Here is a 26,288-nt window from a genome sequence, read left to right on the forward strand (position 1 = left end):
CCTGGTTTATGAAGCAACCCTGCCTAGAACCTTCTTCTCACTATGGCCAAGCTTCTGACCTGCACCTGTTCACTCAGTAACCTAGTGGATGTTAGACACAGCCAAAATTCTAGCAAAAACAACAAACGTGGACTTCAAGTAACACTGACAGGGCACTTGTATACCTAATGCATGCCAAAAGAAAGAAATAGCCTGGCTTTTATAGAACTATCAAAAGTACTAGTCAAAGGCAAGAAAAACATTGCACATGCTACCAACAGTGCAATGCTGCCGGTGAAAGCACCTCTTCAGGGGCAGTGCACTGCCCATGCACAAGCTGCTTTCCACCACCTCCAACCAAACCCAGGCCCAGGGATCAAGGCTGCGTGTCCGTAAAGGATGCTAATGAGGGGCTATTCACTGCGTGTGCTTTGACAGAAAAAAATTCCAATCAGTCTGTGAATATAATCATTTATTTGTCTTTACAGTGATGATGGAAGAATGTACAGTTGTCCTCTTTCAATAAAGTATAAAAATCTGTTTATATACAGTGAAGTCACAATAATCTTTAATTGGGAAATTTATTTGGTACTCCTGATCTGTTTATATTAAAACTGTGGGGAAACAAATATTTCACGTAAGTGCTACATTTCCAGTAGATTGCACCTGGCATCAAAAGCTCAGCTTCATCTTAAGGGTCCTGCTTGATATTACAAAAGACTAATTTTAAGTCCTAGGACTCAAAATAAACATCATTTTTTGAATAATAGATATATACATCAAAAATACATCTAAAAAGGCATTGGTTAGTGCTATGAAAAAGCTCTATGTGCTCGGGTACACTTTTTCTTACAGGCAAAACCCAGTGGAAACGTTTTTATTCAATTTCTAGGAATTTGCTCTTGGGGAAAGTCAGTCGAAAGTTACCTGGAAGGAAAAACAAACAAACTTAAGTAATTCAATGATTTCTCAGGTGAGAAGAAATTTGAAGTAATCAGAGCCTAAATTTCATTTAGTCATGTTTGTGAAGTCTCAATTAAGCATTTAGTTACAGTCCATTGTAAATAGTGTTCAACATATTCCCTCATTATTTCAAATGTTTTATTTTGATGATACCCTTTAATACCCATTTCATTTTCAAAGAAAGTATACGTATCCCTTTGCATACTAATGCAAATATTTTCTATCTACAATTAATTAAATCAGCATAAAAAAGGAATTGAAAGAGCATACAAATGAAAAATCATAATAGCAGCCAAATCTAAGCATATTCTGAGAAAACTTCTACTTACAATGATTTATTCTACTTCACAATGATTGATTTTACTTTAGAGCAATTATAGATGATAGATATGTACTTTTTTATTATTTATCCTTTTATCCTGAGTGAGATGGTACTGGGCAACTGCAGATTGAACTATTTGTCTTTGATATATCATTCATTCATAACTAAATATTTTAACACCTTTGTTTTTATAGTTATTTTCTTGCAATCATTCCTAGAATGTTTGATAACCTAGGTACTTCTCTATTGTTGTAAATTTTAAATAATAGTAAATCTAAATCTATTACTTAACTAACAAGCTAAATAAATAAAAGAAAGAAAGAAAGGTATGGTGGTGCACACCTGTAATGCCAGCTACCCAAGAACCTGATGCAGGAGGATCATAGGTTTGAGGCCAGTCTTGGCAACTAAGGGAGATTCTGTCTCCCTTAAATAAAATAAAAAGGGCTGGGGTTTTAGTTTCAGCTCAGGGGTAGACTGCCCTCTGTTCAATCCCTGAAACCACCAAAAAAAAAGAAAAGAAAAGAAATAAATATATATAAATAAATGCAGGTCCACCTAACAAGGAGCATTACAAAGAACTATGGCATGATGCAGTTGACAGGCCTGAAGGGGAACTACAGGTTAAAAGACTCAGGGTCCATCTCTTACCACCCACAAACCATGTCAAGTTGGACATCTCCCACCCTGTGCCAAACCAAGTTCTACCTATTTCACATGTTATTATGAGCATCTAATTAAGTCATGTGGCAAATGCTCCAGTTTCTTAGCATTTAGGTATATATAGGGCTAAATGAGTGAGATAAATGTAATTTTGATAACTAAGAAGTACTTCTAAATCTTTCACAATCTATACATCTAATGGCCTGATCTAATAATATTATTCTCAAGTTTAGAATATGACATAACATATCTCTCCCTACCTAACACACCAAAATAATTGCCAGTTTTAAGAACTGATCAAAGCTCTAATCAATCAACAATTAGTTTATTACTGCTACTACGCATTTGTATAAGGCAACAAGCAGGTGCCAGCTTCTATAAATTGAAAGTGACTAAAACACACACTTGCTTACATAGATTTGAGTGCTGCCTTGATATCAAAATGCAAAGTACTTTGCAAAGAAAGCACAGGTTTAGCCTGCAGCCATACCACCCTGAATATGCCCATTTTCTTCTGACCTCGGAAGCATTGTTTTTAGTAAAGCCTAGACTATATGGACCTTGGTGATCCCAAACTGATGTCAGGAGAAAAGGCTAAGAAAAAACAAAAGCTAAAAGCATAAGAAGGCCTCCCGAGAGTCTGTTTTGACACAATGGTGCAGACCTGGTGCAGGTGCAACAGTGCAGATTCTCTCACTGCACTCCAGAGACAACATGGTGGAGCCTCAGACAAAAGAAACCTGTTCAGACTTCTCTCTGACAAATTTCACAAATACGACATACATTCATTAAAGCCCAAACAACATATCCTTGCCAGTTTGGAAAACAAAATACCAAGTGTAAACACAGTGCCTTCCTGTCCTCGTCAGGAAATTAAAAAGACCTAAAAAGTGCTGAATTGAATTCAAACATTTCTGTATGATCAAAAAATTAGATGACAGAATGGTGCTGCTGTTACTGGACTTGCAAGATGTAAGACGCTATATCTCTTATTTGGTTTAGTTATCATTGTGTCATGAGTCATTCCTGAATTAAGGAAATGTACTCATGCAAAGGGAGGGTCAACGGTTACACTCATGACCCTGCCTCCCTCTGCTCCTCTATCACACAGGACTCCCTCTCTTCCAGACCAGGAAGCGGGGAATAACTCATCCTTTCCACTTTCTCAAGATTGCTCCTGATCAATCACCTGCTCACGCCAATTCTATCTTCAAATATATCTCAGATCTGCCCTTTCCTCCTCTCCTCCTTCCTCACTAACAACACCCTGGTCTTACTAGACTCACAGTAGCATCCTAGCTGGTTTCCCTGCTTCCAAACTGTCCGTAATCTATGTTTTCCTGTAGCAGCCTTGGGGATCTTGTAAATAAGTAAATTTGATTATGCTGTTGACCTTCAGTGGATTCCCATGGTATTAATGATCAAGTTCAAGGTCCTTAACCATGACCTACTAGCCCTCTGTCATCAGGTACACTGCCTATACACATTGCTCCTCCCTCTCCAGACATACAACATTCAGATTATGTTGATTTTTCTTTCTTCCTTAAAGAAACCAAGCTTCACCTTGCTGTCCCTTCTAAAAGGACCGCTGAAATTCCCCCAACATAATCCTACATATCTTTCAGATCCGATGTAAATGTCACTTCCTCAGAGAGGTTTTTTTGACCTTTCACACCATGTTAACTAACCTATCTCTTCTCAATTTGGGCTTCAAAGGAAACAAATAACTGGCTTATAAGCAGCAGAAATTAAAACAAGGGATGCCAAGATACAATATAGAAGTTGGGAAGCAAGATGCTACACTGAAGCCTTGAAAATTTGAGTGTAATCATCTAAAGAAAATATATACTAATGAAACACAGACCATGAACTTCATATGTGGGTTTAGAGTAAGGTCAAAATTTGTATCATATGGTAAATTATGTATTATACTTGTCAATGTCTTTCTTGTTCTCCCAGCATAGGAAAGTCTATATTAAAGAAAGTCTAGAAAAAGTGAAGAATTTTGTCTATATTGCTAACATAAATCTAAAGAGGGAACAACATACCCTAGAGGGCTAATGGGATGAGGATGACAGCCACCTTCCTCTACTATAGCCATTCCTCCCTACCTGACACAGTCCTTTTCTTTTCCTCTGCTTTTCTTAAATGATGCATTGGAGATTTTCCACATGATTTTAATAAAGGAAGCTAAAGGATCCTCTGGAGGTAGCTGCAGGGTTGTGAATGTCCTCACAGAATGAGAACAAACAGATGTAATAACTTCTATGGCCCTTAAATACAGAAGGGCCAGACAGCAGCATATGCATAACCTATGCAAAGTAGCAGTTTTTTCATTCACTGCTGAGGAGGCTGCAGACAAGAAAATAAACATTTGAGTTCCAAGTGTGTCTATGTCTGTGTTAGTTTACCTGATCATATTCTTACGCTTCATCTCCACTGTCCATTTCAATATCCATCTCTTCTGTGTCAGCAGCCCGGGACAGGATGTCTGCCATCAGTGCTTCTTCCAATTTTTTGCGTACTTGTTGTACTCGCTCTTCCTGTTTCCTTTTCAAATACGGAAAAAACACTAAAAATCTGGCATGTAATGAAAATATGAAATTGCTAAAAAAGTCCATCCCTACTTCAAAATCATTAAATTCCTCAGGAAAAAAATACACTTTCCTCTCCTCTAACTTTGCAAATGTTGTTTCTATACTCGTAAACCAAATATACTATAGCCTTGCCAAAAAGAGGGATGGTCAGTTATCTTTTGTCTCAGAGAGAATTCTGGAAAGAGTCACTTTACTTTAGTGACCTCTTCCTCAACTCCAACAATTTCAAATATGGGAAGAAGTAGGTTTATTCCTATAAAGAATAATTAGAAATAATCTGGAGGCGGGGATAGAAGGAGGAGGCAACATGAAGAATGAAGAAAACTGCCTTTCTAAATGAAGCACTGAGAAAGAAATGAAGCAGAGACCGGGTGCGTTGGGACTTGGTCTGGCATTCCCTGGCTACGCTGGGAGAGAGTGCTCTCCTGGGCTCCTAGGTCTGCAGGCAATGGGATCAGCACGGAAAAGCCAGCAATGCATAAGTCTGCATTACCAAGAGCAGACCAAAAAGCACCACTTCAACCAAGAGAAACTGAGTACATCAAGAACATGCCACAGGTTTCTTCTGTGTCTTGGTGATTGCAAGGAGGTCTCAAAAGTGAGAGTTAATAAACAAGGCTCTGAACCATCATATAAAGAGCAAAGACCAGGAGGAAAAGCTGTTAAAAGATACTTGGTCTTAAAAGCTCTGAGAGGGCAAGAGAGAAATTTACACCCAGAACCAAGTAGAAAGGCAAAAGTTGAAGAAATCCAAGGGAATAGTAAAGACTGGTAGGTAAAGGCCCTGGTGAAAGTAAGAAGTGAAGAGAGATGAAAGCAGAGGGTAAGTGTGTTAACTACCAATAGAGAACAGGTCAGGCCCTCTCCTGAGAGCAGAGGGAAAGATGGTCAGGATGGATGCAGAGTGGGAGAAGGAGCAGTGCAATGACCAGGAAGACATAAAAAGGAAAACAGGGTTCTACAGGCAAAAGTGATTTTCTAAACCAACAATTGAGGAAGATGAATTGTAGCACTGCCCGTCTAGAACAGCAGAAAGGTCCGAGCAGCATGTCACAGAGGATCTCCTCCACAGTCACAGTGTCCTCGCTCCCTGGGGGCTCAGCCAGCTGTATTCACATATGCTCTCCTCCAGAGCACATTTCTCTGGGTTCACTGAGAATATGTCCACGATAGGAGGTGATAAGGCAACATATACTATGTAGCCAAAAAACTTTAGATATCTTTATTAAACTCCAAAATAGCACTGACTTCTACTTTTTAAATAAATTTTCAGCTTAAGGGGCAGGCAGGGTGGTTACTGGTCAGTCGAAGCTCTATAGTTTCTGTCACATAAGAAGAAACTGGAGGTGACAGATTTTTATGTAATTTGGAAGGATTAATATAACATATCTGTTTATTTCTTATATAGTCAGTCTCTTCAGGCCCACTGACTCAAAGCTTATGCTAAATGACACATCGGTCTCACAGGCAGTGTCTCACTCTTCATAACAGACCACAAGAATATGTACAGCTACCCCGGAGCAATCCCACTAAGAAGACAGGGAAAATGGAGCAAATGGTGCTTTTGGATGAAGAAATCTATCTCTTAAAAGCTAACAAAGACCACTGATTTTCTTTTACCTTAAGCATTACTTCTCAACTTTACGATAAACGTTGACCTTAGAATGCCCATCATAATAGGCTGAGTTCTAGGATGTTCCCCAAGCCCTCACCACTCCATATACTAATGCCTACGTATTTTCTTCCCTGAAGATGGAGAGAACTTGCAGGTGTGATGAGGTTACTAATCAAATGCCTTGTGTTTTAATCAGTTTTTTCCCTGCTGTGACTAAATGATCTGACCAGCACAATTATAGAGGAGAAAAAGTTTATTTGAGGGCTCACAGTTTCAGAGGTCTTAGTCCATAGATGGCCAGTTTCATTCCTCTGGGTTTGAGGTGAGGCTGAACATCATGGTAGAAGAGTGTGGCAGAGATAAAGGGCTCACATTGTGCTCAGGAAGCGGAGAGAGACTCCACTTTCCAGACACAAACTGTATACCCCATAGTCATGAACCCAATGAACCACTCCCTCCAGCCACACCCCACCTGCCTCCAGTTACCACTCAGTTAATCCCATCAAGGATTAATTCACTGATTGGGTTAAGACTCTCAACACCCAATCATTTCTCCTCTGAACCTTCTTGCATTGTCTCACATGTGAGCTTCTGGGGGACACTTCATATCCAAACCATAACACCTTGAATTAATCAAAAGAAAGATTTATACAGTGGGTCTCACCTAATAAGAAGAGCCCTTAGTGAGGCTGAGTCTTTTCTGACAGATGCATTTAAGGACAAATGAAGGGGGCCATATGGCAAAGAATTTCAGGCCACCTTTAGGAGCTGAGAGTGGCCCATCTCCTATGCAACAAGAGAACATGAGTCTTAGCCCTTCAGCCACCAAGAGTGAATTCTGCAACAACTCTTTTTAAGGAGAATCCTAAACTCCAGAAGGGAAAGCAGTACAGCTAACATTGATTTTAGCCTTGTGAAACTAAGCAGAGAACCTAGGCTGCTGAACCACAGAACCATGAGCTAATAAATGGATCTTGCTTTAAGCTGCAAAATTTGTAAGCATTTGTTATCAAGTATTAGAAAGCAAGTACATGGGTGGATGAAAATATTATCAAATACACTGAAAAGATATATACTTATTATTAAGATCTTTAGCTGGAAGCTTAATATAAGAAGAATATTGGCTACATAAATCAAGAAAGAGTAACAATCATATTTGCTGTCATTTATTTCAAACCTATACTAATTCAACAAGGAATGTTTGCTTAGTAAGTTCTGCTTAATTGTTGTTATGACAATTAAATCAAATGAGTAATTTGATAGATAAATTTGTCTGAAAAGGAAATCATCTAGACCTGGCTTGGAGATGGTTTCCTCTACTATCAAATGATCTAATGTGGAAGCTGTTGTCATTCTCATGATACCACCTAGAGAACCTCAGTCTACAACCATGATGATCTGGTAGAATCTCTGCTAACTTGGTCCTCATTCCAAGATTGAAAAGAACTTATTTCCTTGAGTAGCTGCCTTCCTCAATGGTAAACAGTCCAAAAGCATGTTAATTATACTCAACTTGATTTTATATTTTGTTATTTTAACTTCTTCAGAAATAAAGTTGTTCATAAATCCCATGCAATCAAGGCATATATATGACTAGAACTTTGAGTTGTTTTATACCTTTGCAAAGGGAATTACTTTAAAACTCAAGAGCTCTCCAATATAAATATAGCTAGACTCATGCATTTAGAAATATTTTTGTCAACTTTTTATGATTTAGAAAAAACAAAATACCAATAGAAAACATATTTTTAATTTTATGGTTCAAAAGTGCCATCTGCTGGTTTTGTCTAGGAATAATACTCCAGTAAAGTTTTGATTTACATTGTGAAGACAGAAATAGTGAAGTATACATACTATCATATTTTTAAGCAAATATACTACAGTATCATTGTGATCATTATGTATCCTTAAGTAATGATGCCAAAGTTCATAAATATTAGACAAAAATTTCTTTGAGGTTTTACTATCCAGAATAGTTTTGTTTCTCCTAAGCAATAGTTTGTTCATGCTATCAATCTAAGTTAGAGGCTTTCCTTTTACTATTTGCTGCTAAAAACCCAATTTGTGGCACACTCTTAGAAACAGATGACTTAGAAAACGATGTTAATGGATGCAGCTATGTCTCTTATTCCTGGCTCTATCTTCTTCTTTACTCTGCTCAGTTTCCTCGTGTGCTTCTCTTCTTGCTCTCTTGTGTGTTTGTACATGTGTGTCTGTCTTTGGAGGCACCTTAAATCTTTACTGAAACAAAGTGAAACAGGTAAATAAAGTTCTAAATTGAGCGTAAGTGAGGTAAATACAATCAAGATAACTAAATCATACTTTAAAAACACAATTTAGCTTAATGCAGCATGGCTATCATTTGCTTTAGAGAGACCCTTATTTGCAGACAAACCAATGCAGGAAGCAACCATAAAAGTTATGTCTGAGAGAATGGGGTTTGTCAGAGCAAAAATTCAGAAGCCCAAATTACAAAACTAAAGATGATGTGTACAGGATGTCATTGTTCTGAAACCTGTCCTTTGGGCATGGTCATGATGATCCCCCTTCTACCTTTTACAAGCATGTATTTATTGTAACATTACTTTATCATCATCTTCCATTAGTTTCAGAAAAGCTGTGTTAAGAAAGAGAGAGAAAGAAAGAGAAAAAGAAAGGACTGATTTTCTAGTGAATTAACTTACAAGTTGAGGATCTTTTTTCTGAAATGCTTAGGACCAGAAGTATTTCAGACTTTTTTTGATTTTGAAGTATTTGAATAGCATAACGAGATATCTTAGGTGTGGAACCCAAGCCTGAACACAAAATTCGTGTTTCATGTATAACTTATGTACATAGCCTGCAGGTCATTTTATACAACATGTTTTAATAACTTTGTAAATAAAATGAAGTTTCATGGTATGGATGTTTTCACTCATGTTAGAGCTCAGAAAGTTTTAGACTTCCGAGTACTTTGGATTTTAGATTCTTGGATTCAGGATGATCAACCTGTACTAGACGTGACACTGAACCTAATGGGCAACATAAAATTTATCCACAGGCAAATTCAAGCTTTTTGGGTTATAATAAACCGACTTACCTAATGTCTTCATCTGTGACAATGAAAGCTTTGCAAAGGGGCTGAGATGTGTTAAGCCAAACAGCGGGGTTCTTTTCCACAGCAGCGGAGACTTGTCCCGTGATTGGTGCAGAGCTTGTGTGCAAAGCACTGGCAACAGCAGATAAAAGGGTCTCGTCATTACTACCTGGACCAACTCCTGCAATCAGAAATAAGCAATACTTAAAGGAAAATTCTCAATGTGCTGAGCAAATTATGTGACCTGAAACAATCAACATTTTTGTGTTCATACAGGATCATATGTTTAAAATCAACATGAACCAAAGCAGCAAAGGATGATATCACAAGGAACTGGCATTAAAGACATAGTAACAAGAGTATAGCATTTTAAGAAAACTTTTAAAATACATTTTCTAAACTTTTGAAGAGATGGCTACATTTCCTCAGGTAAAGTCAATTATTTGAACAATCTAAGTTTTTTATGAAGGCATTGTATTATACTCAAGTATCCCTATTAATGTATCCTGGAATAATTTCTCCTTATAGCTTTTAACATTAATTTCTAGTAATATTGCAACACTTATCTTCCTTGTTTCAGGACTTGAAAGAAAAAGTCAAAGCAAGCATGCTATATTTGCAGCTTTAACAGTTCTTTCAAATGTCTAACTAAATATCCAGATTTATAGAATTAATGACTACACACAGCAAAATTAAAATGAATTGCTTTAAGCTCTAAAATTGTTCAATTAGTTAAAACAATAATTCCCAAGAACACAGAGACAAAAGTTCAACAATAAATTATGAGAATTTCTGAGTAACTCATAATCAAGATTCATAAGCTGAAATTCTAACACTTGAAGGATAAAACTTCTCTCAAACGTGGAGTGGCCATGTGATCTGACAGGTAGATTGGCAACTGAGTTCTCCACCCACATGCCACTAGCTGGCAATATTGAACCAGCGTGCATGTTCTCCCACTGCTACTTACAGCAACAGTTTGGAGAGGGAGGGGCAGAAGAAGAGTTGTTAGTTTTTCTTTTGGTAAGAGGATAAGAGAAAGAACAAATATTGGGGCCCGATGCTGCTAGGAACTGGAGGCTTGCGAAATCCTATTGCTCATCTGCACTCAGTACTAAACACAACACACGTGTTAAATTAGATGAAGAACCCAATCTACAGCCAAAGCTTTTACACAGGAATAGAAAATCTAAAGTAATACACTCACAGAGGCATCCCTACAAGGTACAAGTCTTTCATGTATGTCCTCCCTGGATTTACTACAACATAAGGGGTATGCCGTCCATCCAGATAGACACATGATCCCTTAAAGCAAAGACCTGGTATCATTCAATTCTGAATCCACAGCATCTAACACAGTGTCTGGCACACAGTAGGTACTTAATAAATATCTGCTCAACTAAACTTAGATAATACCTTGAAGACCTTTAGGTAGTTCCATGGTTTTTATAATTTGTTCTGTTACATCTGATGCACTAAGTCCTTGTAGCCTCTTCTCCCAGAAAAGCTGTAAGGCAAAATATCACTGTTAATAGATACATTCTTGAGACAAGAAAGTAGCGCATCGATGCTGTTGAATAATGAAATTTAAATCATGTCGATAGTTTCCTACAATTTTCTCATTTTTTCCTTACAACAAGCTAAATGATATTCTAAACATGAATTATTTCAACACATCATAATTCTTTCAGATCAACATTACTCAAAAAATGTTTTGTTGTTTTATGCAAATTATTTATTTGTTAAATTATTATAGATCATTATACCCTGTATACTACATATATTTCTCTATAAGCTATCTTCCAAAGAATATAATTTCAATTTTTTAAAAATTCATTTGGCATGAAATTTTAATGTTAAAACTTATCAGGGGAAAAAAACAAATAATATTATATATTAGCCCCTTTATTCAATATCATTAGGGGAAGAGCTACTTCACATAATTTTTCTAAGAACTGATGTTTATTTAGTCCTTTACCATATTTAAGGGGGAAAAAGACATTTTTTTAATGGCTAAAATGTCTTGGTACCACCTTGGTTTTAAACTGGACATCACGTTTAAGAGTGACTTTCTTCCTATTGCACAGGGCCTGAATCACTGAGTGGCCCAGGTCACCATTCTGGGCAGCAGTAAGTATACTGAAAGGCTCTTCCTGCCTTAGTGGGCTACTGAGGTATGCAACTTATTCAAAGACTAACTGATCCCTGACAGTTATGCTCTTTTATTTAAATCCTTTTTTCCTTTAGTCTTTTTCCTGTTATTATTTCTCATCCATGCCATTCATCTTTTCAGCATATATTTATTGAGTTCCTACTATGTACTGTGGATGCATAGTCAGGAAGACAGACATTGGCCCTGTCCTTGAGCCTTATTTCTTTTCTAGTGTGCTTCGTAATTTCATATTTACTGCAGACAAAGAAAATAAGATTTTACAGGGCTCTCCACCTTTAATCCCAGATACCAGGGCCTTTCACATGGTACTGAAAAAATATTTGTGTTAATGCCCAAAAATGGGAAAAACTGGACTCAGCCTAAGGATGTGAAGGACACACACAAAACTTTATCAAAATCCAACTTTCAACAACCAAGAAATATACGACCTTTGACGTATTCTATAACCTTTACAGAAGCTTCAGTTTCTTCCTCTGCAAATGTGGGACCAATGGGTACCACATTCAATTAGTGTGTTAATTAAATAAGGCAATATATATAAAGCACCTGTCCTAAAATAGGCATAAAGTTCAGTGTATTTACTTTTAACAAATTGTGCTCACTCTCAGAGCTTTGAGGGCTATATTCTCAATTCAGTGTATAGGTAAAGTATCAGATGACTGTCCTCCAGACACAGGAGAAGATATGGTAGTACAACTCTATTTAAGACCAGAACAGTAACAGAATGCCTCTCTCCTCTGAAGACCTTCTTGGAACTTGGCAACAATTGCTATGTCTCCTACAAATCATATCATTAGTAGAATACATGGCCAATATGAACAAGTCAATAACAATAATAATTAATCATCATGGATATCAAGTAATTAGATGAGGTTAATAACTGGTGAATGTGATAAATGTCCCAAGACACCCTGTTTGATTTCTATTTACTCTGTAGTAGAAAAATATCATCTTTATTTTGAATATCATAGTTACAGTAAAAAGCAAAGAAAACAAAACTCAGTTAAATTTCTAATCAGTGCATGCAGAACCCACAGATATGTATAAGTGTGTTCATATACATACATATGTACATACATAGCTCTTTGTATCTCTGAATTCTGCACACACTGATTCAACCAACTAAAGATCAAAAATATTCAGAAAAAAAGTGTCTGAACTAAAAAGTTACAAAAAAAATTTTGCCATTGATCCCTGAATAAAACAGAACAATTTACATAGTGTTTAAAACAATTTATATAGTGTTTACACTGATATTTATAAGTAGCCTAGATGTGATTTTAAACATAAAGGAGAATGTGTATAGATTATATTATAAATGGGACTTGAGCATCTGTGAATTTTGGTATCAGAAGAGGATCTCAGAACCAATCACCTGAGAATACTAATGGATAACTGTATAACTCTGTGTGTGTGTGTGTGTGTGTAAATATTTTTAATTTGCAAAAATAAATTAAAACTAGAAAAAATAAAGCATGGAAATTATGGCCAAATTCATTGCTAATATTTTATATCTAAAAATTCTAATTCCATATATTAAAAGATAATTTTTGAACCTATCATTTTTAATTCTTAACTTTTAAATTTCTATTTATAAGAAGGAGAACAACACAAAAAATTAGAAAGGAAAATTCTGGAAAATAAACCTTGGATTGACACATGGGTATATGGACCCAGATTACATCAAGCCCTGGTTACACCACATGTCATCTGATAGTCCTCAATGTCAGCTGAAATCAGAATCTGATAAGCATGGACAAATTTGTACATGTTCTTTCAATGACAAAAGATATCATCTCCAGAATTCCAGGGCAGGAAAAAAAATTAAATGTGTATGCCATGAAAATGGATGTGTGTGTGTTTATCACACAGGATGGGGGGTAGTGAGTGGTCAAGGACACTTTCTCCCTATCTTTCCACCACTCACCCACTCCTTTCAGTGAGAACTGACAGAGTCCTCTTAAAGTAAATGTCTATTCACATCTCGGTATGTTCCTAACTTATTTCTTTCCCGACATCCATCTTCTCAGATTCTTCCCTGTTTTGTTTATTTAGGGTGGGAGTGGGGGTAGAGAATATTTGCATTTTAAAATGCACTTTAAATGTACATATAGCAGGCCTTATGCTGAGTGGGAAAAGTTAGTCTTCTCCATACCATGTGATTCAACTTATAACAAAAGATAAAGCTATAGGGTACCAGGGGCCAGGGGTTTGGGGTGGAGGAGGGTCTGGCAACAAAAGGTCAGAACAAGGCAGTTCTTCAGAGTGTTGGAATTGTACTCTTTGGTTTTTAGTAAACAAACTTTATCCAGTCAATACAATGACCGTGGTCTTTTTCTTCCCATGCCCATTCCCAAGGAATGACCAACACACCATCTTCCTTCCTCCAGGGCCACTTCACTAAATCACCCCAACCCCCTTTCTATCCAGTTTCTTCTCAATCTACTCTAAAAGCTAGTCAGTTCTTCTCCCCACATTCTATGATCCTTTTTCATTATCTTCGGCCACTTCATAGCCCTCAATGCTTTGGAGGGAGCAGGGAGAGGGAGAGGACATCCTCTGAATTTAAAATTTCCCAGCCTATATTATTTATCAACTCCAGATTTCCTAGGTGATTGTATTCACCTGGGGTTCCTTCCCACCCATCCAAAGCCCTAAGACAATAATATTCAAAAATGAGTCTCCAAACAACTACCATAGCTACCTAGTCTCTTCTAGCACACTTTATGAACACCACTGCTGTCATCAAATCCTAACCTACCTGCTGAAAACCTGACTTCACTTGCCTTATCTCATGGTTTTCTTAGCTTAATCTTCCTATGTGATGTGACATCAAATAGTCACTTAAAGTTTAAAAGTGACTTAATATTTAGAGAAAGCCCCTAAGCATGCAGTTATTCCATGCCTCTCTAATCCCCACAACCAGATCCCTTAAGTTCCTCTAATATGCTATTCTGTCACCCTCCAGAATATCAGAAAATTGGATAGCATCCACATGTGCATCGCCTTAGATTTTTTTTTTTTTTAATGTAGTGTTGGAGATTGAATCCAGGACCTCATACATGCTAGGCAAGCATCCTACCACTGAGCTACACCCACAACCCTGAATCACCTTTATTGCCAATGGCCCGGGCAATGCCCTATCCAAGGACTCAGTTGATTAAAGGGAGAAGCATAGCATAGGCACCAAAGTGCCTAAAATGTCAGCAAGGGTGCAATGTAACTTTGAAGAAAACATGAGCTCATCTCTGTATCTTTTCTCCCTCACAGTTCTCTTTACTAGAAGTACGTGTGGGACATCAGTGGAAGCACAATAGATGTATATCTATCTTAGCCTCCAAGAAGATAAGCATAAGGCATGTCACAAAAGTTGCTTTTTTAGTGAGAAAAGTGAGCAAATATATTTACTGGAAATACAACTAACACTGGACTGTAATTGTAGCATTTTTGCCTTTTAACTGCTGTGGATTTAACTTGGACTTTGGGGGATCTATTTACTTATTTTTTGAAGGATATCCAAGAATATGATAAGGAAGAACCAGGAATCACAGAAAAACTCACTCACTCATAGCCACTCCTATTCTGATGCTCTGGGAACTAAATCTGTTATTTTTTATCATTGTCTTCCATCACCCTGAGTTTATTAACACATACTCTGAACAGACCTGTTTTTTTCAAAATCAGAAGATAATTTATAAGGAAAAAGTAATTAAAGGATCAATTCCAATTCAATAATATTTTTTGTGTGCCCTTTATACACAAAGTATTTTGCTGAACACTAGAGATGGTTATTATTATAACTGGACATCACTGCCCTCCAGGAGCTCTCTATTTGCTGGAAAACAAGCAAAGTTCTTCGAGGCAGACTGCAATAAGGAAGACACAAAATTAACCTTGACTTGGAAAAATTTGGAAGGCTAAAGTCTTTGGAAAAGGTAGCTCTTGAAAAATATGTAATATTCCATAAGCATGCAAAAGAGGAAAGACTATTCCTATTATATAAGCAAAGAACAGTGTTTCTAAATGATTTCTTATAGAACAGTAACCAAGGTGGCTTACTCAATTAACTGCGTATCTGAAGGCTTGCCCTCAAATATTCTGTTACCTAGGTCTGGGGTTAATTAGTTTTCTTTCTTTCTTTTTTTTTTTTTTTTTTTAATAAGCATCTTAAGAGATTCAGATGCAGTTACAAGGATCCCAGTTTGAGTAAGACTGGCTTGGTTTGGGGAGAGTGAAAGATAGTGTATAATAGAGAAGTGGTATTAGTGATCACCAAGATCTCCAAATTTTAATCCCAATTATAAGAGAAGATTAAAAATTATTATTCTATCATCTTCCTTGTGGAATACTGGAGCATAACATTTGCCTTCCTATTATTTCCCTGAAGGAGGACATGTGTTAGGTTTAAAAGTCTTCCTAATTGTTTAGGTGTAGAGAAAGGGCTTACCCCAAGTTCTGTGGGGAGGGGAAGGAGGAGGAGGTGGAGAATAAGTAGGACAACTACCACCTGGCCATCAGGGCTTTTCCATAAGCCTGCACAGTACAAGAATTCAGTTACTCTTTCCTACAGCCTTTTGGAATATTACTCCCCTTTCCAGGTAAGGAAACTGAACCTTAGAAAAGTTAAATAATTTACCAGAGATTACACAACTAGTCAGTAGCACAAGTGGAATTAAAATCAGTCAGGGTTATTACACATGCCTGGCTTAACAGGAAAAACTGAAAGAGCATTTACATGTTTGGTTCTGTTAGATCACATGGTACAGGCCTCAGACCCCTCTCTTCATGACATCAAAGGCTGACAATAGAGCAATAATTGCTAAGAAAACTATCAAGTTATCCTTAATCCATGTAAGGATAAGGATCCAATTAAGGAACCTATGTTCAAATCCTTGCTTTGTTACTAAGTAAAAAGTATCATGTAACTTGTCAATTGTAGACAATCTGTGCCTAGTGCCTGCCTTCTCCTCATGCAGGATTAAGAAGCCCAGGGTTGTGATACATTTAGCTAAAACTGGTGTAGATATTTAAGAAGACACTAAACTGATTTGGGATAGTTCATTATGATAAAAAGCAAAAAATTGGTGTTACATGTATTCTCTGAAAATTAGCTTTCTTAGACTCCACAGCAAATGTCAGCCACATAAAACACCAAATTTTTATTCACTGGATGGAAATAAAAGATTCAGAACCCCCCCCCCTTCAAGAAAACACTTCCAGCTAAGTGACACTAACAATGTGCACAAGCATTTCATAAAATGGAAAAAGAGGGAGTGGCTTACTAAACATATGTAACAGGATTTTTTAATTTTGTTCTGTAAAAATAGTGTCATAGATTAACAGATTATATTAACAGCTACTTGTCATGACCACATTGAAAAGAATCTACATCAAATGTATCAGTTTTATTTTCATCTACCATTGCAATTCAATTCAAAAAGCACTGATATATCTGTACCGTGTTAAAAAAATTTACTAGAGATAAAGATACTGACCCTCCATGTTTACTATTGACCTCAACTTGACAGTCATCTCCAAGGACAGAAATATATGAGTATCAGAGTGAATGGGACTGGCCTTAGACTCAGATCAGTCTATGTTCAAATACTTGTTGTGTCACTAGTTTATAAACTTGGACAACTATCTTAACCTCTGTATAGATACCAGTTTCCTACCCTATGGAATGGGAAAATAAAAACAATCTCAAAAGGTTATGGAAACTAAATGAGAAAGTTTGTGTTTTTTTGTAGTTGTAGATGGACAGTACACCTTTATTTTATGTTTTTTTTTTTTTACTTTCTTTTGTTTTTACTTATTTTTACAGACTGCATTTTGATTCACTGTACACAAATGGGGTACAAGTTTTCATTTCAATGGTTGTACACAATGTAGATCCACACCACTTGTAATCATACATGTATATAGGGTAAAAATGTCTGTCTTAGTTCACTATCTTATGCGGAGCTGGGATCGAACCCAGTGCCTCACACATGCTAGGCAAGTGCTCTGCCACTGAGCTACATAAAGCCCCAGCCCCACAAGAAAGTTTTATAAATCCTTGTACATGCCAATACATAGCAACTATCAGAGTACTTTTTTATTTCACCTCTGGCTGGTAGCACACCATGGATCATACAACTGCACTGAATAAATAGCTGGTCATTCTAGTAAAATTATTTTAAGTACAAACGATGTGTTAATAATTGACTCTGAAAGGTATTAGCAAGTGAAGAGTCTGAGCACATACACATGAATCTGCCCATCTCTCCCAGATTTTCTGCTAGGGATTTCTTGCTATTCTAAGTATTTTGTAACTCTTCCTCTTCTCCCTCTCATCCAAGTAGACTGCCTCACAGCTGGGCTCAAAGCTGGTTGGGAATATTTTGGTAGCAGTACCAGCTACATAATTTGAAAGGCCAGCAGAAAAAAAAAAAAATGTGAGTACCCTTGCTTAAAAAGTATTAAGAAATTGAAAGGGACAACTGCAGAGGATTAAACCAGGTACAGGGTCCTTACTTCTAAGTGAGGGCTTTTCTAAGCACCAGGTCCTCTGCAACTGCACAGTTCACATGCCTCTGCAGCTGGTGTCAATGGTACAGGACAATGTGGAAATGAGGGAAGAGTAGAGCTTAGGGAAATGCCGTAACAGGGAAAATGATCACTGCAAAGCTCCACAGTACTGGTAAGGAAGAAAGGGAAGCCCAGGGGATGGAAAAATCATCCTGGGGAATAATGAATTGAAGCCTAGAAAAGATCAGAATTTGTTCTATTTCAAGTTCAGTGGCTAACATGGATAGCTTTTAATTACGATTTCCCAAAGCTATAATTTTCTTGTTATTTTTAGTCTATTTTCATGTTGTGATGATAGTAAAGCCCTTAGAAAAACCTCAAAAGGGCTCTGAGCTTGTTTCAAGAACAGATGATAGGAGAGAATCAGAGAAACAGACTATACTTCTGTGCTGTTGTGAATCAAGAAGAAAAGAAAAAAAAAAAAAAAAAAAAAAAAAAAAAAAAAAAAAAACCCTAACCAGCCCCAGAGGCTTAAAGCAGGATTTCTTAGTCTTGGCATTACTGACATTTGCGGAGTATTCTTAGCAGCATCTTTGGTTTGTGCATATTAGATGCTAATAGTACGATCCCAATTGTAACAATCAAAAAAAAATGTGTCTGGACATTGCTGAATACCCTTGGGTGTTAGGAAGCAGGAAAGGCAAAAGTAGGTCTGCTTGAGAACTGCTGGTCCACAGAGTAAGAAGGAAGACAGGAGGGTGGGACATACATAGTGGCAGAAGCCCAGACCTCACAACAGAAATAGAAAGGAGAGTCCTCCACTGGCATATGCCAACACTACAACCAGCGGTGCTCCCTTCTTTGAAGAGCCCCAACCCAGCTCCTCCTTTTTGGGTTCTGAGAGCCCCTTAAGTAGCCTGAACTTGATGCCTCTTTTCACTGCCAGACAAATAGGAACTGGAAGGGAATCCAACCAATTGGTCACTAAGGTAGACAGAATTAGGAGAAACATTTTTTACCTTAAATTGAAATTCAATGCATTTCCTGATAAAACAATAATTATTTATGATAATTCAGACATATTTTAAACAGTTATGGGAAATGAGAGGGAGGGGGGTATGAAAAATCATGGAATAAGGCAGACATCATTACCCTATGTACATGTATGATTACACGAATGGTATGAATCTACATGGTATACAACAATGAAAGGAAATGATGTGCCCCATTTGTGTACAATGAATCAAAATGCAGTCTGTAAAAAAATAAATAAATAAATAAATAAAAATTTAAAGAGTTATAGGCTGGCCTAAGATGAAAGAACCATATTGTTCCTATCAGAAGATGCAGAGTTCCAAATTCTGAAATATGAAATCTTATATCATAACCCCTAAGTTAGAAAGTGTATTTATGTACATGCATACATTGGTCTATATGAATAGATTTTAGAAAAGGCTCTCTTATTTACCATAGGATTGGGGATTGTGCACATGTGCCAGTCTGGTTTTGACTACTGAGAAAGGCAGAGCCCTGTGTAGAATGGTTGTAGGTGTTCAAGCACAGGCAGAGCAACAAAGCAGAACTGACAAGTTGGCCTCAAACATGCTGATTCCATAAATGCTTAGTATGTTATCAGTAGGCCTGGCTACTTCCAATCAAAAATCCCAGAGAAAAAGCATCTAGCCAAACAGTCAATGAAAAAGCAAAACTTGCCTTAGCCTTCATAAATCACTTTTGAAATTAAAAACTCCATTAGAACAAAAATAAATTGACCACACAGAAACACACTGAAGTTCCATAATGAAGCTAAGTAAAATTTATCTAAAATTCCTATATATTTAAACTTCTATTTCTTTTTGTTCATTTTAAACACCATAAACTGAATATTAGCAAGCCAACAGTTCATAATAATTGACTGTTGCTAACTAGGAACACCAGATGCTAAAGATCCTGAGCCTGTACAAATCCTCCCCATTCCTCAACTGTCCTCCTACTGCAGGGAAATAAATATTCTTCTGTTTTGCCAAGATTGTCCCCATATTTATGCTCTTGATCTCTCCTACTTCCTCCTGAGTTTCTTTAGTAATTCATAATTTCCATGTTCCCCCTTCTTCTCCTTGGGATTCTCCCCTTAAAGAGCCAAAAACACTTAAACACTGACCACCTAGAACATGTCCTTAATTGTATTACTTCTCCCTCAATCCATCTCTACCACTAGTAAAAATCCTGTCTTACTTCCCCACCTTCCATTCATTCTCTTCCTTTCAACCCAGTTTAGTCCCTACTATTAAATTAACACTGACCTTGCTCCAGGTTCCAGTAACCTTCTCATTACCAACTCTACCTAATTCCTGAGTCAAGCCTCCTCTGTCCTACTTCACTTCTGCATTCACTTGCTATGAGGAGACTTATGAAAATTTGCATTTTAGGTGGCTCTTTGTATATTTCAGTATTCTCTGCTACTGTTAAGCCACAAAGTAGAACATAGCACAGTAATTATCAGAGATAAGATCAGAAGCATTTTTACTTTCTAATGAAAAATACTTAAAATACATAAATTAATTAAGGGAAAAAGTTAATACTTTGTAAAACAAAACAAAAGTGGCCTTTAAAATCTCATTAAGGAGGGGGACAGGAATAGGAAAGACAGTGGAATGATTCTGACTTAACTTTCCTATGTACATATATGAATACCACATCGTGTATAATCACAAGACTGGAATCCTAATTAGAATAAGAAAAAGAACAAAATTTTAAAAATTTTTAAATTTGTTTAAAAAAAAGTCTCAAGAGTTTTATTCTGAATAGTTTCTATCTTATCAAGATAGACAAAGATGGGCTGGGATTGTGGCTCAGTGGTAGAGCACATGTGAGACCCTGGGTTCAATTCTCAGCACCACATAAAAAAATAAAATAAAGGTATTGTGTCCACCTACAACTAAATACATACATTTATATAAAAGAGACAAAGATGCTAACGCAGTTGCTAGCACAGCAACTAGCACATAGCATAGATGCTAACATATAGTTTGCACTCAAATACTAGTGGAATACATTTGTGATTCAGTAGAGGAAGTACAGTATGATAGAAAGAGCACTAGTTTGGCAGCTAAATGCTTTAGTCCTGGCACAACCATTGTATAGCTTTGTTGTCTTAGGCAAGTCATCTTATCCATCTGGATATATTTTCACTAGTAAACTAGAAATACTAATAAATATCACATCTATCACTGAAAGTTATCAAAACACTAATAAACTATGAGGATGTTATTTCAAAATACAAATTTTATTAAGTTGCTCAGAATTTTTTTCTAATGTCAGTATTATATAAATTCAACGAATATCTTTTTCACTTTCCTAAGGCATTTATTAGATCTAATCAATAATAAAGGATCTTGGGCCCACAGATGTAACTCCATGGTAGAACATATGCCTGGCAAACACAAGGCCCTGAGTTTGAGCCCCAGTTATGTAGAGAAAAAATAAAAAATAAAAAATCTTATCACATTCTTGTAGATAAAAGCAAATTCCAGGAAATGTGCATTTTACATTCACTGACTCTTGAAAAGAAAAGTATACAAGATACTAGGTTAGGGTATATAAATGAATGTTGTTTCTGCCCAGAGGGAATTCACTGTCCACTTTATAAACTGCTCTATTTCAAATTAACCCCAAATAATATCTTAGCTGTCTAGTTACAGTCAGCAAAACCAACTTAACTTAAATACCATGGAATGCAAACATCAAAGGTCAAACATGAGCAACCCTTTATTTTGTGTTGGTGTCCTAGAAAGAAAGGGCTAGATAATAACAAGAAAATTATGATGTAAACCTAAGCAAAGCTTGATTCATGTGGCTGTGCAAATTACAATGTAATCTCTTAGTAAGGCAAAAGATAACAATTTGGACTAAAGAGATGGAGGAACAAAGCAAAAAGCAAAAGTTAGGGTTGATTAAGATGAAGGAGCAGTAACCACCTGCTGTACCTATTTGTCTAAATTTCACCATGAACACTCTGTAACTTACAAGTAGTGGCATACAATATTAGTTAAATGCCTGAAAAGGTATAATTATCTTAAGATGACCAAGGTATAAGACTATATATAATTCACAGTGCCTAAATTTCTCATGTGTTACTCCCATAGAAAATGCTTCAATAACTTTTTATTAACATATTCATTACACAGTCCGCTTCATCTGCACTTTTCATTACTTGTAACTTGTCAGCATACTTGGAATTATTTGTTTAGTGCTTGTTTTGTTTATCAGATTCAAATTTTTGTGAGGGTAGGGTACAGGTCTGACTTCTTTATTTAAACAGGATCTATAAAATAATCAGCAATGTATGCTGTTGAATTCATGAATTATTTCAAAACCCACTCATCTTCAGGAACTTGGACTTCTAATAGATAAAGATCTTTTATTAGCTATTTGTCAGAGAGGTGTCCATCACAAGAGCTTACATGAAACTAATTTCAGTAGTTAAATTAATTCATAAATTAATTCCTAACTTTTTAATAGTGGAATCCTAACAAAATATTAAAAACAGTATACAAAAACAGTGACATAAGATCAAATAGATTCTAATGTCAATACTAGAGTGGTGTCATCAATAAAAGAAAAAAAAACCTTAGATCAGATCAGAAAAATAAAACTCAACCATTTTATCCAAGAAAATCTAATAGACTCAGCTAAAAATAAAAAGTAACAAAGAAATAGCAAGCAAATAGACATAAAAAGCAAAGATCCCAATATGTCTATAATTCAAGGCAATAAGTGTCAAGTCAAATTATAATCCATTATAATGAAATAATTTCTATAACATAAACATTTTCTTATCAATAAATTTCACAAAATTGGAATTTTCAAGGGCAAAATCACCTATATAAATTGAGTTTTAGCTAGGTCTAACATATCATTCCACCATTCAACATCAGATAAAAAAGTGTCACAACAGATACTAAAAACATTTTTAAAAATTACTAGAAAATATGTAAGTGGTCTTAAACCATTAACCTGAAAATTATGAAATGCATAGATTCCTAGAAAAACACATTATAAGAAGAAATAGAAAATATAAATATTCATCTATGCACCTATTAAGTGAACTGAATCTATAATAGAAAACTTTCCCAATAAAATATTAAGAAGAGATGACGTCACATTTAATTTTTTCAAAGAAAAATACCAATTTTACCAAACTCTTACAGATAATATTTGGGGAAAAAAAAATCATCTCCTAGCTCATTTCATAAGGTCAGGAAAACCTTGATACTAAGGTATGATTAGAAAAGAACAAGGGAAGAAAATTCAAGTCAATCTCCCTCATGAATAAAATGCAAAAATATTCTTAACCAAATACAAACAAATCTAAACAAAGAAAACAATGAAAATACATCCTAACCACACTGGATCCAGGAATTCAAAGTCTATTTAACATTCCGAAAAAACAAGTAGTAAGATTCATCTTACAATTCACTACAATTAACTGTATTAACAGAATAAATATAAAAAAATTATTTGACCACTTAACTAGGTAGAAAAAAGTTGATGATATTAAAAACCTATTCATGAAAAATATTTTAAAACTTGGATTAGAAGTTAATTTCCTTAAACACTGAAACATGGAGAAACATTAAAAATATTCTTTGGTATCATGAAACTAAGATACCTTTAACACCAATTCTATTCAAGATTGTATTGAAAGTTTTAGTAAAAGAATAGGGAAAAATCAGAAATTTAAGGATTGGTAAGAAAGAAATAAAATTTTCATTGGCAGATGACATGTTTATTAATGTATAACAGGATCACAAATGATTTACTAAGTGAATTTAGAAAGATAAATGAATACAGAGTCAATGTATATAATCAATAAAATCAATATATTTCTTCAGGGGAGAAATTTAAAAATCTTAGAATCAAGCAAGAATAATGATAAAAACATCAGAACCTCTGGGAACCATGAAGGCAGTTCTAACAGAAAAGTTTAAAGCTGTAAGTGCCTACCTAAGAAAATCAGAACGATCCCAAATAAACAACCTAATGATGAAGCTCAAGACCTTTGAAAAAGAACAAACCAATTCCAAAACCAGGAGAAAGAAGGAAATAATTAAGATCAGAACCACAATCAACAAAATTGAGGATGAAAAAAAACAAAGGACTGATGAAACAAAAAACCGGTTCTTTGAAAAGATAAACAAGAATGATAAACCCTTAGCCAAATGAACCAAAAGGAAAAGAGAAAAGACCCAAAATAATAAAATTAAAGATGAAAAAGAAAAAATCACCATAGACATCACAGAAATTCAGATAAGTAAGGAATATTTTGAAAACTTTTACTTCAATTAAGTGGAAAACCTAGAAGAAATGATACAATTCTAGACACACGCAACCAGACAAAATTGAATCAAGAGAACAACAAAAACCACAAACCAATTAGCAGTAAGACAGAGGTAATTAAAAATAAAATAAAACCTTAACAACAAACAAAAGACCAGAATCAGATGAATTCTCAGATGAATTCTACCAAACCTTTAAGGAAAAACTAATGCCAATGCTCCTCAAATTTTCCCATAAAATAGGAAAGTATGAAACACTTCCAAATTCATTTTATAAAGTCAGTATCACACTCATAAAAAAAAAAAAGCAAATACGAACCCATCAAGAAAACCAACTATAGACAGTATTCCTGATTAACTTAGATGAAAAAAATCCTTAATAAAATATTAGCAGACAGTATTCAATAACATATTAAGAACACTGTACATCATGATGGAGGTGGTTTTATCCCACAGATGCAAGGATGGCTGAACACACACAAATCAATAAATGTACTTCATTATATATAGAATAAGGACATAAATCAGTCATCTCAATAGATGCAGAGAAAGTCTCTGATAAACTTCTGCACCCATTCACAACAAAACAAACAAACAAACAAAAAACACTCTGAAGAAGCTGGTATGGTGGTACACTCCTGTAATCCAGTGGCACAGGAGGCTAAAGCAGGAGGACTCCAAGTTCAAACTCAGTCTCAGCAACTTACTAAGGCCCTAAGTAACTGAGCAAGAGACTTGTCTCAAAATTTAAAAAAATAAAATTAAAATAGCTGGGGATGTTGCTCAGTAGTTAAGTGCCCCTGGGTTTAATCCCTGGTATTTAAAAAAATAAATAAATAAAAATAAAAAAATAAAAAAACAAAAAATTAGGGACAGTAGGAATCTACATCAACATCATAAAGATTATATGTGAAAAACCCAAAATCAAAAAAACATAGTGAATAGGGAAAAACCGAAAGCATTTCCTTTAAAATCTGGAGCAAGACAAAGATGTCCACTCTTACCACTCTTATTATAGTGCTAGAAACTTTAGTCAGAGCAATTAGGCAACAGAAGGAAAGAAAAGGAATAAAAATAGGAAAGGAAAAAGTCAAATTATCACTATTTGCAGATGAGCTAATAAGCTCAGTAAAGTATCAGGTTATGAAATCAATATACAAAAATCATACCTTTTCCATATACCAATAATGAATCTGCTGAGAAAGAAATCAGAAAAACAATTTCATTCACAATCACCTTGAAAAATAAAATACCTAGGAATAAATTTAGCCAAGGAGATGAAAGATCTCTGCAATGAAAACTATAGAACATTTAAGAAAGAAACTGAAGAAGACACAAGATGAAAATACCTCTCATGTTCATGGATAGGCAGAATTAACATTGCTAAAATGGCCATACTACCAAAAGCAATATAAAGACTCAATGCAATCTCTGTCAAAATACCAATGACATTTTTCACAACACTACAGAAAAACAGTCCTAAAATTCATTTGGAAGAATAAAAGACCCAGAATAGACAAAGCAATTTAAGTAAAAAAAAAAAAAAAAAAATTGCTGGAAGCATCACAATATCTGACTTTAAACTATAATTACAGAGCTATGGTAACAAAAACTGCACAACATTGGCATAAAAACAGATACATACACTAATGGTACAGAATAAGGACAAAGAGACAAACCCACTCAAGACACATCATCTGATCCTTGACAAAGGTGCTAAAAACATACATTGGAGAAAAGACAACCTTTAAACAAATGGTGCTAGGGAAACTGGTTATCCATATAGAAAAATGAAAGTAGACCATTATCTTTCACGTTGCACAAAAGTCAACTCAAAATGGACCAAAAACCTAGGAATTAAGACCAGAAACTATGCAACCCTAGAAGGAAATGTTGGTCAACACTCCAATCTATAGGCATTGGCAAAGACTTTCTCAACAGAACCCTTAAAGCAGGAAATAATGCCAAGAGTTAACGAATAGGATGGCATCAAATTATAATGCTTCTGCACAGCAAAGTAAATAAAATGTTAAGAGAGAATCTACAGAATAG

The 26,288-nt window shown here is 35.6% G+C and overlaps 1 protein-coding gene across 2 annotated transcripts in view; it reads right to left on the reverse strand.

Annotated features, from left to right (window-relative positions):
• Window positions 1–434: 434 nt before the first annotated feature.
• Window positions 435–26,288, reverse strand: part of Mbd2 (methyl-CpG binding domain protein 2) — an 81,748-nt gene continuing 55,894 nt past the window's right edge. Inside the window, exons 4-7 of one of the 2 annotated variants that reach the window (XM_047526547.1) lie at window positions 10,632–10,722; window positions 9,219–9,396; window positions 4,339–4,477; window positions 435–906 (exon numbers count right to left, since the gene is read on the reverse strand). In XM_047526547.1, the coding sequence (XP_047382503.1) occupies window positions 4,351–4,477; window positions 9,219–9,396; window positions 10,632–10,722 (396 nt within the window). In that variant the 3' untranslated portion in view covers window positions 435–906; window positions 4,339–4,350. The remainder of the gene's footprint in view (window positions 907–4,338; window positions 4,478–9,218; window positions 9,397–10,631; window positions 10,723–26,288) is intronic. The other variant, XR_007105193.1, reaches the window with a different exon arrangement.

The sequence above is a fragment of the Sciurus carolinensis genome, chromosome 15 (assembly GCF_902686445.1).
Source record: "Sciurus carolinensis chromosome 15, mSciCar1.2, whole genome shotgun sequence".
NCBI lineage: Eukaryota > Metazoa > Chordata > Mammalia > Rodentia > Sciuridae > Sciurus > Sciurus carolinensis.